The sequence below is a fragment of the Protomyctophum bolini genome (assembly GCF_963924005.1).
Source record: "Protomyctophum bolini genome assembly, chromosome: 4".
Classification (NCBI taxonomy): Eukaryota; Metazoa; Chordata; class Actinopteri; order Myctophiformes; family Myctophidae; genus Protomyctophum; species Protomyctophum bolini.
Window position 1 is genome coordinate 11275559 of NC_137865.1, and position 15081 is coordinate 11290639.

Here is a 15081-nt window from a genome sequence, read left to right on the forward strand (position 1 = left end):
CTTCAATCTCTTCGAGTCTCGGCTAATACCATTTTAATGCTTTATGTAAAATACTTTAAAGCACTGAATTACCTTTGTGTGTGACCATGAGGAAATTGCTCTCCACTCTAGGCCTCCAGAATTATGTTAATCTCCTGTCTGTCTCTCCTACACTGTGTACTTCTCAGCTTTCCTACTGTCTTTTCCCTCATACTCTGCCTGTCTCCCTCATAGTTTTCCTACTGTCTGTCTCTCCTACGCTGGCTTTCTCTCAGCTTTCCAACGACATGTCTATCGAATGCTGTCTGTCTCTCAGCTTTCCTACTGTCGATCTGTCCTATGCTGTCTCCCTAACTACTGTCGGTCTCAGTAAAGATGATATTTAAGAGGAATGGACTGTCCACTTGCATTTCCTTTTGAATTGAAACTCTCTCTATTTTTCTTTGCAAGCCAGTGAGCCGAATATTTTCCGGTGACATCGTCCAAACGCGTCACCAACACAGTGGTTGGTCCATTTTGTAGTGCCAACACATTAATCATCTTTCTGCTTTTTTGGGCACTCCAACGAACACAATTGGTAACGTTCGTGGGTGAGAAGCTAGAAGGAGAGATTGTTTTACTGTATTTTGTTATTTCACTACTAGTGACTTCTACATGTGTTGGGCTGTCCTGGTGAAACTCCTCCCTGTCAGGTATAGTGAAGCCTCTAGTATAGTGACTCCAGGTGTATCATGATTCATGATGGCACATGATCATTTGGCTGCTTTCCAAGGCTGCCAATGACATACAGGTACCAGAAAGTGAAAAACCACCATTGCTTTTGTCTTGTTGAGAAACATTTTATGCATTTATCAAACAACAATGGAACTGTGTTATTTTTTTTAATCAATTCAATCACATCAGTAGTCAGATCTGATCACCAGATCTGGTGAAACTGAGGTGGTTGGTTGCCCCTCCCTGATGTAGCTGTAGTGATGACTAAAAGAGAGAAATGGATAGTGAAAATGTCAAGTTCTATGTTCACTATAATGTGACACTCTTTAGATATGAAATTCGTTTCACAACAAACGAATTATAGGCACAGGTGTCTGTATGTGCTCGTTCACACGTGTGTGTGTGTGTGTGCGCGTGTGTGTGTGTGTGTGTGTGTGTGTTCTTTAGATATGAAACTTAACCTCCTCCAGTGGGGGGGGTGTGTGTGTGTGTGTGTGTGTGTGTGTGTGTGTGTGTGTGTGTGTGTGTGTGTGTGTGTGTGTGTGTGTGTGTGTGTGTGTGTGTGTGTGTGTGTGTGTGTGTGTGTGTGTGTGTGTGTGCGCAAGATCCCACACAGCTGCGTGAGTGCAGTGCATGTGCAGTGCTAGGATTTGTGGTAACAAGTTTTTCTACTTCTGTATTTTTATTTCATTAGAGGGAGAGAAAGATAGAGTTCTAGATAATGGGGAACAACATAACCAGCCCTGTGTTTTCCCTATTAAACAAACCTTGTCATTTAAGAGGTTTCTTTTTTTATTTTTTTGGCTAACTCTACAAATATGTTCTCTGTGAAAGCTGAAGTGAACAGTGAAAATCCCTTTCATTGTCAGGCATGCCATACCACAGTCCTACAGTTGGATAAACATTTGTTTGGGTCATTTGTAGAGCCACCATTCCCATAATAGGAAGGACTTTGGGAGCTCTGTTCTTTACTTAATTCACAGGACTTGTCTGAGACAGTGTCAAATTAATTGTGCAAAATATTTTTGGTTGTGGCCACAATTGGCCCGTGTTTGGGGGAGAGAAGCTGAGCGGGGTGGTTGATATTTGTCACTGCACGCACGCATGCCTACAGGCTTGGGCGGCACCTGAGCCAGTAAGGTACAACAGCATGTGACTACGCACAGAAAGTGTGTGGGGAGGAATTAACTGGCATAACGTCTAAATTGGGGAGAAAAAACGAGTAAAAAAAATCAGACCCATCTGAAGTGAGCTGTACTGTACTGTACTGTACTGTACTGTACTGTACTGTACTGTACTGTACTGTACTGTACAAGCCCTCCTCCCTGGCCTGTGTGTGTCTCTGTCTGTGTGTTAGGCTGTGAAACAGTGACACTTGGTGGTGAACAAACACTAAAACACTATTTTTGTGCTTAGACAGACAGATCCAGGGACACACATAGCTGTCTAGTGGTTGCACCACTCAATAATTAATCTATTCTGCTCCCAGCAGTAGTCCTTGTTCCTTAATTGGGACTAAACAGTATTTTCCTAAAGGGAATGTCCCACCTTCTACATGTGTTGTAAACTTTTTGAAACTTTATTTCCCGAGCTGTATTCGAATGCACTCCGACAGGGAAACACTAGTGTTCCATGGCACTTACAGGGCCAATTTCCTGCAGGGAAGCTGTCATAAGTCGGAAGTCCTCTGACTGTAGGAAGAGCAGGAGGTTGGGTTCCTTACTTCCTTCCCACAGATAAACAGGGCAATAACTTGGATAATGATGTGTCTGTGGTGGTGCAGGAAATGCTATCTCCTAACAGTCTCTCCTGAGATGAAAGGCCTTGACTCTGGATAATACAGGACAGCGATTTAACACGCAAACAGGATGTAGAATAGACAAAGTAGGGATTATATGTACAGGTTCTCCATAGTGAAAACATATGTGCCCATATAATTCTTATGTTTAAATGAACATAAGATTGTTTTTGTTCATGCCAGGGTTGAATTCTTTGTTAAGAAACTAATGGGAAGACTGGCTACCACAGAAGTGACATGCACAGAGAGATTTACTCTTCATTTAAAGAATGCCTGGTAGAGAAGCTGAGTCTTGTGTGTATACATGCAGATAGTGGTGTTTGCGTTGATGCTTGGTAGGGGTTGTTTTTTGTTTTATTGGGGAGTAAAAAGACGCAGGATGTTTTAGGTCTGTCGCCGAGGTGCCAACCATGATCTACATATGTGGGAAACGCAGAGCAGGACCACAGAATTACACCCTCAGCAGTACTGAAATACTTCCCTTTCCTACAGCAGCCGTCTAAGAATCCTGGTCCTTATCGACTCCTACGGCTTATAGCTTCATATTCAGCGTAGGAGGAAGTCTGCCATTCAAGGATATATAAAATCTGGGTCAGATGTCTTTTTTTAACCTGTATGACTGACAGTGCGGTGGGTGAACCAACAATTTAAAACTCGGCGACCGAAACCTCGACTTCCTCGACAATTATTCAAAATAAGGGTTAACTTTTTTTGGAGCAGTGCTTTCTCTGCCTGCTGCTCCCGCAGTGTTAAAAACACAAGGGTGTGACTTTAGATTACTGCTCGTATCTCCATCTTTTGGAAAAACAACTGCGGTATGGCCCAGTGGTTTGGATAGTACTGTCCTGTAATTGGGAGGCTGCGGTTTTTGACCACCATGAACCCAAGTGTTAAAGGAAGGCTCTGTCTTTGAGCAAGGCAAGCACTAAAAATCCCAGTACCTTGATTCCTTGGTGACCTCGACCCCTGACCGACTTTTGTGGATGTGGGGAAAGTGAGAAGGTGAATGCATGTGTCTCTCTCGGAAAACGGTTGTTAACGATAGAATCCCTACCAGGGACAGGCAGGATAACCGTCCTCGGGACAGCATAGCACTCTTAATTTATCGCTTCTGTATCTCGGACACTAATCCCATCCTTTTTGAATGTCAAGAAAACACTAAATCCCTGTAAATTCTTCATGTGTCAATTGCTCTTAGTAGGAAATCACTCATAATCGTTTGTGGTTCCCATCCATCCCAACACCACCAAACCGCATTAGTTCCATTGAAAGGACAAAGTGATCTTTTGTATAGGGGTCAGCAGCAGAGAATCAACCTCACTCATTGCCTCTCTGTGTTTTCCCCCCTGATCACTGACACTAATGGCGCCCAGAGAGCTGCTGAGTCCAGACAGCAGCGGCGGTGGTGGTTCCTGTGTGGAAGCATCCAGCATCTGTTTTGTGTTTTACGGGTGTGATCTGATGGCTTGCTCAGCTGTTCCATGGCACGGTCTGTCTGACTCGCAGCAGTTTTCCTCTCTCCGTATTCAATAACACAGCAAAGTAACTGCCGCTGGTGCAGCGGATGTGGAGCGGAGAAACAAAGCTATTAGTTTAGCTTTAGCTGAACTTTCCTAACACACACGATTTTTTGATATTTCACACACTGTTAGTTTTGGTTTGTTAAGTCTACAAAAAGGACACAATAACAATAACACACATAAATAATGAGCAAATCAGCTTTATAGAAATAACAATCTGTCATAGTGTCATCTTGAAGCTGTATTTCCCCTTATTACATATACACTTGTACTGTATGAATAATCCAACTGATATTGAACAGACTTCCAGTCTGTTCAGTCATTGAATGTCAGCTGAATTCCTGAGCTGTAGTAAATGAGCTGTGATAGATAGGACCTGGACAGACCGGGAGGGATCATTTGCTTTCTGGCTCTGGGGAGCATGGAGCTGAAACCTGAGTTGAGATTTTACCACTTGAACCCCAGCATGTTGATGCTTTTCAGACCTGTATGAAAGTGAAATAAGTACTACGAGCACAAAAAGTCTAGAATACTTTTCCTGATCTTTCCAGTTCTCGAGTTTCATTTTCTTGGAATTTGATTTAGAGGAAGAAGGAAATCATTATGCAAACATTCTAAACCCTGTGTGTCTCTTTCCGTAGCTGACTACTGTGAGGTGAACGTGTGCAGCAATGGAGGGACATGTGTGACTGGAGCTGGAGCTCCGTTCATCTGCATCTGCCCCGATGGCTTCACCGGAGACAAATGCAATGAAACGGAAAGCGGTAGGAATTTCCTATTGACATTGAAGTTTGTCTTAGACTCTTAGTACAGTTGAAGCTACAAACTCAAATGAAAGCTTTTCTCAGACACATTTTTCAGATTCATTTTCATTTTGTAATTTTTATCCCACGATTTCGTAACCCTTTTAAAAAAGATTTACCCGGTGCCAATTGCCTAAGCTGTAACCCTGGGCGCTACTCTCCCTCTGCCGACCTGGGGAGAGCTCGAATGTCAACATGCTCTCACATCCCAATAAACAGAAATGTCCGCTAAACTTCCTGTCCAACTTGGCTCTCCTTTCTTGCTCTCCTCTTTCTCTCACCTCTCTCCTATCCTCCTCCCAGGGCCCTGCACTCCTAACCCCTGTAAGAACGATGCCATCTGTGAACTGACCGGCCAGTCTCGCAGAGGCGATGTCTTCAGCGAGTATGTCTGCAAATGCCAGCAAGGCTTCGACGGAGTCCACTGTCAGAACAGTAAGTCTCTCTGCTGTTTATGAACCTCAAGTGTGAAATGAATAGGAGTTTAGGTGTCAACAACTCTCCTAGGTCTGTAGACTCCTCTAGTTCAGTGGTTCCCAAACGCTGTAGCTCGAGACCCAAAGGTGATGTAGATCTGCTATTTTCACTACTTGTATCTGCTATTTTCACTACTTCCCTCTAATTAATGGATTCAACAATATATTTGTGGATTTGGGGGATTCTTTTGAAATAATAATATTTAAAAATGGGTACTCCACCCAAAAGATGGGCCCCGATCCACTGTTTGGGAAACAGGTCTCTGGCTCTTTATACACCTCTAGGTCTAGAAGAGACTCATGTACATTTGTACACGCCACGGTATGGTATTTCTGTATAGGCTTGTGTTGAACGTGGTGTGTTTTGTGTTTGTTTTGTGATACTCTTTAGGTATCCAAGGGGCTGACTTGACTGTGCTGGAAGGTAAAAAAAAAAGAAATGACTGTTGAGAGAGATCTCCTTGTCCTTGACTTTCTGGTCCCTGTCTCTCCACAGATCTATCTAGCCGCTCTTTGTTCTCATACTGTAACTGCATGTCGGGGCAGAGCACTGTGCACACGCGCACTCGCATGCACGCACACACGCACGCACGCATGCATGCACATACACACACACACACACACACACACACACACACACACACACACACACACACACACACACATACACACATTTTACAATTTAGTCATTTAGCAGACGCTCTTAATCCAGATCGATTTACATTAAGCAAGAACAAAAAGCCAATACATCACATACATAAAAAGTAGTTATCATTAATCATACGTAAGCTAAGAAGAGTGGAATATCTATATAATGGAACTATGCATGTACAGTATCATTTATAGTGCTATGTCTACATAAAAACGTCGGGGCTAGGGCAAGTGCTTCGGCCATGATGGAGTCTGAAGAGGTGGGTTTAAAGACTATGGCGGAAGGTTGGGAGTGAGGCTGCAGTTCTGATTGTAATGGGAAGTGCATTCCATAGTTTTGGAGCCAGAAGGGAGAAGAGTTTGGGACGTGTGGAGCGTTGTCCCGGCACACACACACACAGTCACACACACACACAGTCACACACACACACACACACACACACACACACACACACACACACACACAGCTAACCCTAACCATACCCTAACTTGAACCTCAAGCCTAAAGTTGTAACAGTAAAGTAGCACTTGACACATTCACTGCCATTGAGGAGTCGACTATAGTCGTCCATTCAAATCCAACAGTTCATTGCCATTGACGAGTATAGTGGTCGATTAAGGGTTTTTATTGTTTAAGTTAGATTGTGCTCGTATGCAACGTATGAATGGCTCTAGGTTGTCAGGTGACCGATATAACCAGAAATGAACCGGAAGTGAAAGGTCCGCCTCCGTCCGCCTCGATGTAAGCAGATTTACTAAAATGCGTTTGTCTCGAATTCTTTTCCCAGATTGCGTTTTTCTTTCTTCATTTTAAGTTTTTTAATTAATACCTAGCACTGGCAGGGGAGTGTGTTAAGGACACAGACTTTCAGATGTCTTTCTCTTTAATTATTTTCTGCCTCGTTCCTTGTGAGGACATGGGAACCACAACAGCAACACACACGCACACACACGCACACGCACGCACACACGCTGTGGGAGTCAGCAGTATAGTCCCCAAGGCTAGAGGCAGGCTCAACAGGGAGCTATTGTGGAACTTATCAGTTCAGCCACAGGCCTCACTGAGATAAGGTCAAAGCCTTGAGACTTTGAACAGAAGGCCACTCATGAGAGAGGTGCGTAGGAGAGTCATAAATGGATCAAAAGTAGCAAACACTGTCTAACGTGTAATGATACATTTATTGCAATGTTTAGGTTTTAGACATTTCACACTTCTTTGCCTGATGAAGATCTAGCATTGAAACATCACAATACATGTATCTCTTTACAGAGAGATGCATTATCTGTATCTGTACATCTGCCAGGAGATCATTGTCACGGGGAATTTATTTTCTATATTTAACAGGAGACTTGCACGGCAAAAACCCAGTTTATTTTTAGTGTCATCATCCAACGTTTCTTAATCACTTCACCCAATCTGACATTCACTCTTGCTGAATGTAATGGGACTATGCCTCATAATAATTATGGAGACAGCATCGTTGACAGATGTTTGAGGTAAGAGATGAGCGGATGCCTCCCATCTCCGGCGGAGAGATGGTCCTCGCATACCAGATACGTGTTACCCTTCACATTCCTTCTCCCAAGCCACACGCCTACTACACCAGTTAGTTATGGTGCAACAATTTATCATGTCATTGTAATTTATCGTGCCCCCAGTCTGTACTTAACCCACTTTGGGCGCGAACCCCTTTTGGTTTTTTAAGCATTATGTTATGCTATTGAAAAATAGCAGATCTACAAACTCATAGCGTGGCACCGAGTGCCGCGCTAAACGCTTGTCGATCTGCTATTTATTTATTTTTATCATGAAAATGTGGCGAACATTTTAAACTTAAATCTTTGCTTCTGGAGGGTCCCTGGAACAACATATTTTGAGATGGGGGTCAGGGGCCAATTACATATAATTTTTGGGGGTCCTTGACATGAAAATGTTTGCGAACAACTGAAAACTGTCTTAGAAGGCATTTGTAGAATCGTCCTCAGGTCTAAATGGGTTAAATACGCCTCCGACATTCCCGTATGACTTGTAAGTTCACGGCCAAGTTTCTCCTGAAAACACAGTTTATGATCATGTGTGTTTAAGCCACCGTGCACTCAACTGCCACAATATGAAAATATGAAACGTTTCTGCCACTCATCTCTCTGTCATCAAGTTTATATCCAAATGTTGCACATATTTTGAGCACATTTCCAAAAATGTGGCTAAAAAAAGACAACATTTTCTTTCTTTCTTCAGTATTTACAATGTTCAATAGCCTACTTTTACTACATCTCAGGGGCAAATATTGGACTTTTACTGTACTACATTACTGTAACCAGTTCAGCCATATATACATTTCGACCATTTAAAAATGGCAGGGTACTGACGGTCAAGGTTAAGATACTGCCACTATTGTGGCACCACACAACTGTCACTGTGGCTGTGAGAGTCAGCTTTGCCAATGTGGTGTGTTTTTAGTTGGCAGTGAGGGAGTCTCTACCATCAGTGAAATGAATATTCAAGAGATATATGGGTTATTACCTTAAAGCACCTTTGGAAGGCATTACATGGATAAATGTGTTCAATTTAATGTATACGTAAATGTCAGATCACCTCCAGGCTAGAGCTTTTACACTAATTAGTTGAAGGCAGAGGTAGCACGAGTACATGAGGAGCTGTCAGTACTACAGCTGGGAGAGGCTCCCTTCATTTACCTTTACTGATGGCTGGCCTGTCGGCTCTAATGCTCCCTAATTATAGTGTCCGTGTGCGCGCGCGTGTGTGTGTGTGTGCGCGAATGTGTACGTGTGAGAATGTGAGAATGCTGCTTGCATACTGTGTAGTGTAATTTCCTATTTCTATATTCACTTATCATCACTGCTTTAATTAATTGCTTATGCAGTACAATGTGCATGCCTTCTTGCATGCATCAAACTGTATTCTAATTCTTCTTAATCAGGTTAAGCAAAACTTGATGAAGATGTCCGTTTCCCTACCCAAATCCTTCTATTTAGTTGGACATGAATCATTAACTGATGCTTCTTTTGGGGTTTCTTTATGTGCACGTGTCTGAATACATTAGCCATGTGATGTAATGACTTCACTGATCCTGACTTTGGAGTAACATCGTTATGTAATGTAAAATTGGGTTACTGCTACTGATGCTGTGCATGTTTCAAACACATCATTGCCACATAATTGGATTGTTCCAATTGTGTAAACCAGCTCTGTATATTACAGACACACACACACACACACACACACACACACACGCACATGCACACACACACACACGCGCACGTTCAGTTTATCCCTCCAACCAGTAGAAAGTGGGCTCTGGACGGCCATTATTAACGTCAGTCCCTGTGCTGTTGCCGGGTGGAAAAGCACACAGAGCTGTAGCGGTGAATGAAGTGTCACAGTCAGGACTGTCCTGTCAGCTGCTGCTGTACCTGGTCAGAGAGGGTGAAAGTCACAGAGGGAGGGGTGGGTCACTGCTACGGTGCTACCTGGATGGAATGAGGGAGGGAGAGAAGGAAGAGGGATAGAGATGGAGAAAGAAGGGAAGCTTTATTTGGCTCAGTGGATGGGGAGAGAGAGAGAGAGAGGAGTGAGTCTATGACCTGTGGTTGGCTGCATTATTACAACAAGGCAAAGTGAGGAGAAAATAAATGTAATCTGATTACTATTGTGAACTGTGTGTAGGACCACGGATCATGAGCATCCACGGATCATGAGCATTAGGACACTTTGGCAACCATATTGATTTGACACCCATGCCCGTAACGAACAGTGACTAAAGAGAGAATGTGTAATAAACTACACGGCATGTTGTCGGTCAGAGCAGAGCAGATGGCTGAGTGAGTTTTGTTTTCGTTCAGCCAGATTCTCAAAGCAGATTAAGGCAGCAGTCATTATTACTTTCTGGTATATTGAGGACATCAGCTTGTGTGCGTGTGCGTGTGTGTGCGCTGTACTTGATTTCAGTCCCTCCCAGGATGTTGTGGTGGTGTGGGCTGACTGGGATCCTTGCCCCCTATAGGGTGGAGTGTGTGTGTGTGTGTGTGTGTGTGTGTGTGTGTGTGTGTGTGTGTGTGTGTGTGTGGTACTGTACTCCAGGAATAATGGCGTTTACTAACCTGTCGACAGTGTGTATTTACAGAGCTACGTACTTAAGCCTCCTTACAGTACCTAGAATCACAACATTAGCTGGAGAAACCTGAGCATGATGACTTGAGCACAGAGACCGGCACACGTCATCCCGTTTTAGTCATCTGGAATGTTTTTTTACATTTGGTCTTAGTTTTAGTTGACTAGATACCAGAAGATTTTAGTCTGCATTTTTTTTCTTCATAGTTTCAGTCGACGAAATCAGTCTGGTCCTAAATAATAGTCCTATAGTACCTCTCGTGTCATGGGTTAGAGTTAGACTATAGAGTATAGAGCCTCCTTACACTCATGTGTGGTTGATGGTATTTTATAGACTTGTTGTCAACCAACGACCACAGTTACACGCTGTCCCTTAAAAACCCAACATGTTCTTGTTTTTGACCAGACAGAAATATTTTAAATATTATCTGTAATGGAGGAACGCTGGCGTGTCATCCAGGATAATTCCCTCTCGGACACAAATAACACTCAAGATGTTTGTGTCGTCTATGCAGTGTAAAAAAACCCAGGGAAAAGTAAAAACAAGCTGGAATTTCACACTTTTCATCTAGCTATGTACTTCTACACACCAAGACGTCTGTTTGGTGACTCTTGTGAAGCTATGTTGTTGGCGGCGTCTATTTATATGTTTGTCCTATCAACTCAGATTACATTTACAACGCTAACATGAATAATGAGTGGTCGAACTATGTGGCAGTTAGCTGTATTTATGTATTTACTGTATTTATGTAATAGATGACATTCATCTTTCAGGTTTAGGTTTCTAAAATAGAACGATCAGAACATTCTGTGACTCACCTCTGGGCAGTGGTGTAAAGTAAATATGTACAATGTTGAGGTATTTCTTACTTTACTGGAGTATTTCCAATGTTCAATACAATACTTCTGCTCCACTACAGATATTGTACTTTTGTAGATTTGTATTTTCTAAAGAATTTGATGAAAGTACACATTCTACATTACATGTACTTTTAATTTTGGTATTTAAGTAATTTATTATGCCGATGCTTTTACACAAGTAAATCTTGCTTACAGGGCATATTCTTCTTGTAACAAAGTATTACTTCTACATTGTGGTATTGATACTTTTACTTAAGTAAAGAAATGTAAGGTCTGAACTAGTGACGGTACTTTCCCAGTGGACTGCAGCCAGTCTCCAGACCAGTACACATAGAAAATTACACTTCTCATTCATGTAGATGAATGAGAAGAGGCCTTGTGGCCAGTGGTGGGAAAAGTACTGTTTTACTTAACCTAAAGTATCAATACCGCAGTGTAGGAATACTCGGTTACAAGTAAACAATCCAGAATTAGTATTGGCATCAAAATGTACTTAAAGTACCAAAAGTAATAATTATACATCTATAACAATCTTTAGAAAGTAGCAGATCTACAAGCTCACAATACGTTGCAATGTGACACACTGTGAGCTTGTAGATCGGCTATTTTCAAATGGCCAAAATGTATACAGTATATGGCTGAAGTGGTTAATGTATATGTTTTGTAATAATAATAGTAAAAGTACAATAATTGCTTCTGAAACGTAGTTGAGTAGAGATAAAAGTATTGGAAATTGGAAATACTCAAGTAAAGCATAAAATAATAACTACTAATTGTACAGCACAATGCCACAATGCACATGCAATGTGGCTTTAATGTGGCAGCCATGCTGGCATGGGGCGCCCCCTCAGTAGCCTGTGCCACACCAAGAACCTTAAACCTGAATGGACTTGAGGGTCAGGAATATATAATTACTTTTTTTGATGTTGCCATTGATTAAAGAAAGAAACCAACCAATGACGCACACAGTCTTAACACCACAATGCGTTTGTTTAACTCTGATCCTTTTAAAAGAAATGCACACAAACGCACGCACTCGCGCACACACACACACACACACACACACACACACACACACACACACACACACACACACACACCATTTTTAAACCGGTGAGAGTGCCACTTTAGGCCAGGCCAACACAACAGAAGGAGAACTATGTAATTTCTCTATTTCCACCCAGGTTAAAAAAGGGAAACGAAAATCCGACCATGAGAACAACAAAGACGAAGTACAGTTAACAGTACAGTCAACGAACCGTAAAAGTGTGTGTATGGCTAGGACTGGCTGGGTGCAGGAAGAGGAAGTGATGCATGAACTCTATTCTCCAATCTGAGACTCAGAAAGGGCACCGGTTATTAACAAGTAACTCTCCATTTTAAGACCCGGGCAGCAACAGCTTCCCAGCCCTATACAGACAGATTGCAATACACAGAAATCCTCCATGGGGTCGCTACAATTTACAGTATACCAACGATTGTTCACAGACACGTGATTGTTACGACATGAATATACAGGACACATATGGGTACAGTACAGTGAAGCTGAATATATTATACATACTGTATGTACAGCACAGGGTGGCTGTGGCTCAGGAGGTAGAGCAGCCGCTTGGGAACCCAGGCTCCCTTGTATTGAGCAAGACACTGATCCCCTAATTGCTCCCTATGAGCAGGTTGGTGCGTTGCATGGTTTCCTCTGCCATCATCGGTGTATGAATGCGTGTGAGTGGGTGAATGTAATGCACAATCATTGTAAAGCACCTTTGGATAAAGAAAGGTGCTTTATAAATGCACCATTTTACTGTATATTCAGACTGTTCACTGTTCACACCCTGCTCTATTTGATGTGATTTTCTACTTCTCTGTTACTAAGGTCACATTCCCACCTAATACTTCGGTAGACTCAATGCGAATGGGCGGAGAAATTGGGATTCTTGCATATTTAATTTGCTGCGGTTTTCCTTCACACTGTCATCCGCAGCAATTGGAAACGCAGCAGGGGGACCTTTTATCAATGTGTTCCATTCATAAACTAGCCTACACAGAGAAATATATGGTGATAAAATTATACTCATAACGTGCATGTGTCATGCACCTTATGTACGTTGGACTTTGGATATTTTATTTGGCTGTGCTTTCCTGTTTTTTGAATGTGCTCTGTGTTCATTTCTTCTTTCTCTTTTTTCCCTATTGTAACTCTTCCAGTAACTGCTATTTGAGAGCTAGCACAATAATCTTTCACACAGTCTTTTAACGCCTGTAATCTTGTGATGCATGTGTGACCATGAAATTAATTCCGATGACAGAATCAGCGCTCCTAGAGGCTCCATGTGTAAAAACAATGTTGAACCAATCGACCTTGGATATGTATCGATTTCAAACAGGCTAGAGTTGTATTGGCTTTTCACATTATGCTGTGTCACTGCTGATATTTAGTGTGTGTGTGTGTGTGTGTGTGTGTGTGTGTGTGTGTGTGTGTGTGTGTGTGTGTGTGTGTGTGTGTGTGTGTGTGTGTGTGTGTGTCATTGTATTTATTTACCACATACTGTATCTGTAGCAACAGACAAAACAAGCATATTACTTTAGCCTGATGCATAATGGTCTAATTGGTTTGGAATGTTTTTTAAATGCAGACCTACCAACAATAAATTAAATAATATCAGAAATTTCTAAACCATTTCTCCTAGAGCTAAAACAACACAAACAAACTGCAGTATATGACACTAACAAACATAACTTAAACCTCCACTATGTAATCTTTTAGTGAATAATGTTGTATTTTAACCAATCTGTATTGTAATGATTGTAGAGTATGTATTTGTATGCTGCAGGGCGGGTCCTTGGTGTCCAAGACAAATTTCTCCTTCGGGAGACAAAATAAAGAAACCTTGAACCTTGAGTATAGTACGTTAATACAATATAACGAACACAACTGAGGTGGTTGTACTTCAGTTGTGCGCTTCTATTGAGCATTTTAGATCCTGTGTGGGAAAGACTCCAAGACCACAACTGGTTCACAAGTGGTAGGCCTACTGTCTGATGGTCAAAATTCAGTTTCTCTCCCGAGTAGCTCTGTTAGCTCAGTGGTGACACTTTCAGTGTTTGTGGGATGTACTGTAGGTTCGAATCTTACATGTTAGACAAGTTAAGGATTGCAGTTTTAACACACAATGCTGTATAGATGTAAACATTCACTCACAGCTCATGCTAAGCTATCCCAGGGACAGTGCACTGTATTGGGCTTCTCATCCTGCACTGCTCCTATTATATTTTAGTCGAATTGTGCTGCTACTTAAAAATAAATATGTGGATTAGATCCAAAGCAGGACAGCTGACCAGGTTGTGCGTCTGTCTGTCCTGGTGGTCAATCCTCTTCCTGACGAGAGACAGACAGCCAATCAAACAAGCAGCTGACACTTGACTCTGTGTTATTGCTGTTTTGTGTTTTCACACTTCTGTGTGTGCAAGTAGTAAATCTGATGCTAAGTTGTCATCAATATGTCACGGATACATGTGTCCGTGGCAAAGATTTGTTCTTGTTATGTTGATCATAGGACTCAATTACTGAATGAATGTCAGGTTTCCTTCAGAATAACCTACTGATTTACTACGACACAATGGCACATTAGGAGTCTATAGGATAGACTTTTCAAGGACCCCCATTTGGTTCCATTTATACCACATTTATACATACAGACCACCTTTGAGGAGCGGTGGTCACCTCACCACCGAAAATCCAGACTATGAATAGGCCTTTAGTATGACATAGAATGACGAAGTAGGGCATTCATTTTCAAACTAAATAAATATATAAAATGCAGTGAGGGGGAAATATAGTGGCCCTCTCCATCATCAAAGTTGCCATCATGCCTGAACCGCAACACCAGTAGTCCGGGCCACTGAGAATATTTTAGTATAATATTTGAGAATTCACTGTCATAAAGTGAGGTAGCATCTGCCTACAGTATGTACAGTCGACAGAGATTCATAATAATCACGCCGTTTTCACTCCTTTAATTCTCTGCTGTGGGCATTTGAAAATGTATTTTTAGAAAAGTTTCTATTTAAGGAGCTGTGTTTTTCTACCTGTTTTGCGCGCGCGTGTGTGGTGTGTTTCCCATAATGCCTCATCCACATGCACCTT

The 15081-nt window shown here is 42.0% G+C and overlaps 1 protein-coding gene across 4 annotated transcripts in view; it reads left to right on the forward strand.

Annotated features, from left to right (window-relative positions):
* mfge8b (milk fat globule EGF and factor V/VIII domain containing b) overlaps window positions 1–15081 on the forward strand; it is a 39115-nt gene that overhangs the window by 9213 nt on the left and 14821 nt on the right. For 2 of the 4 annotated variants that reach the window (XM_080762600.1, XM_080762601.1), the window contains exons 2-4: window positions 4653–4775; window positions 5118–5249; window positions 5682–5714. In XM_080762600.1, coding sequence (XP_080618726.1) covers window positions 4653–4775; window positions 5118–5249; window positions 5682–5714 — 288 coding nt within the window. The remainder of the gene's footprint in view (window positions 1–4652; window positions 4776–5117; window positions 5250–5681; window positions 5715–15081) is intronic. The other 2 variants (XM_080762602.1, XM_080762603.1) reach the window with 1 other exon arrangement.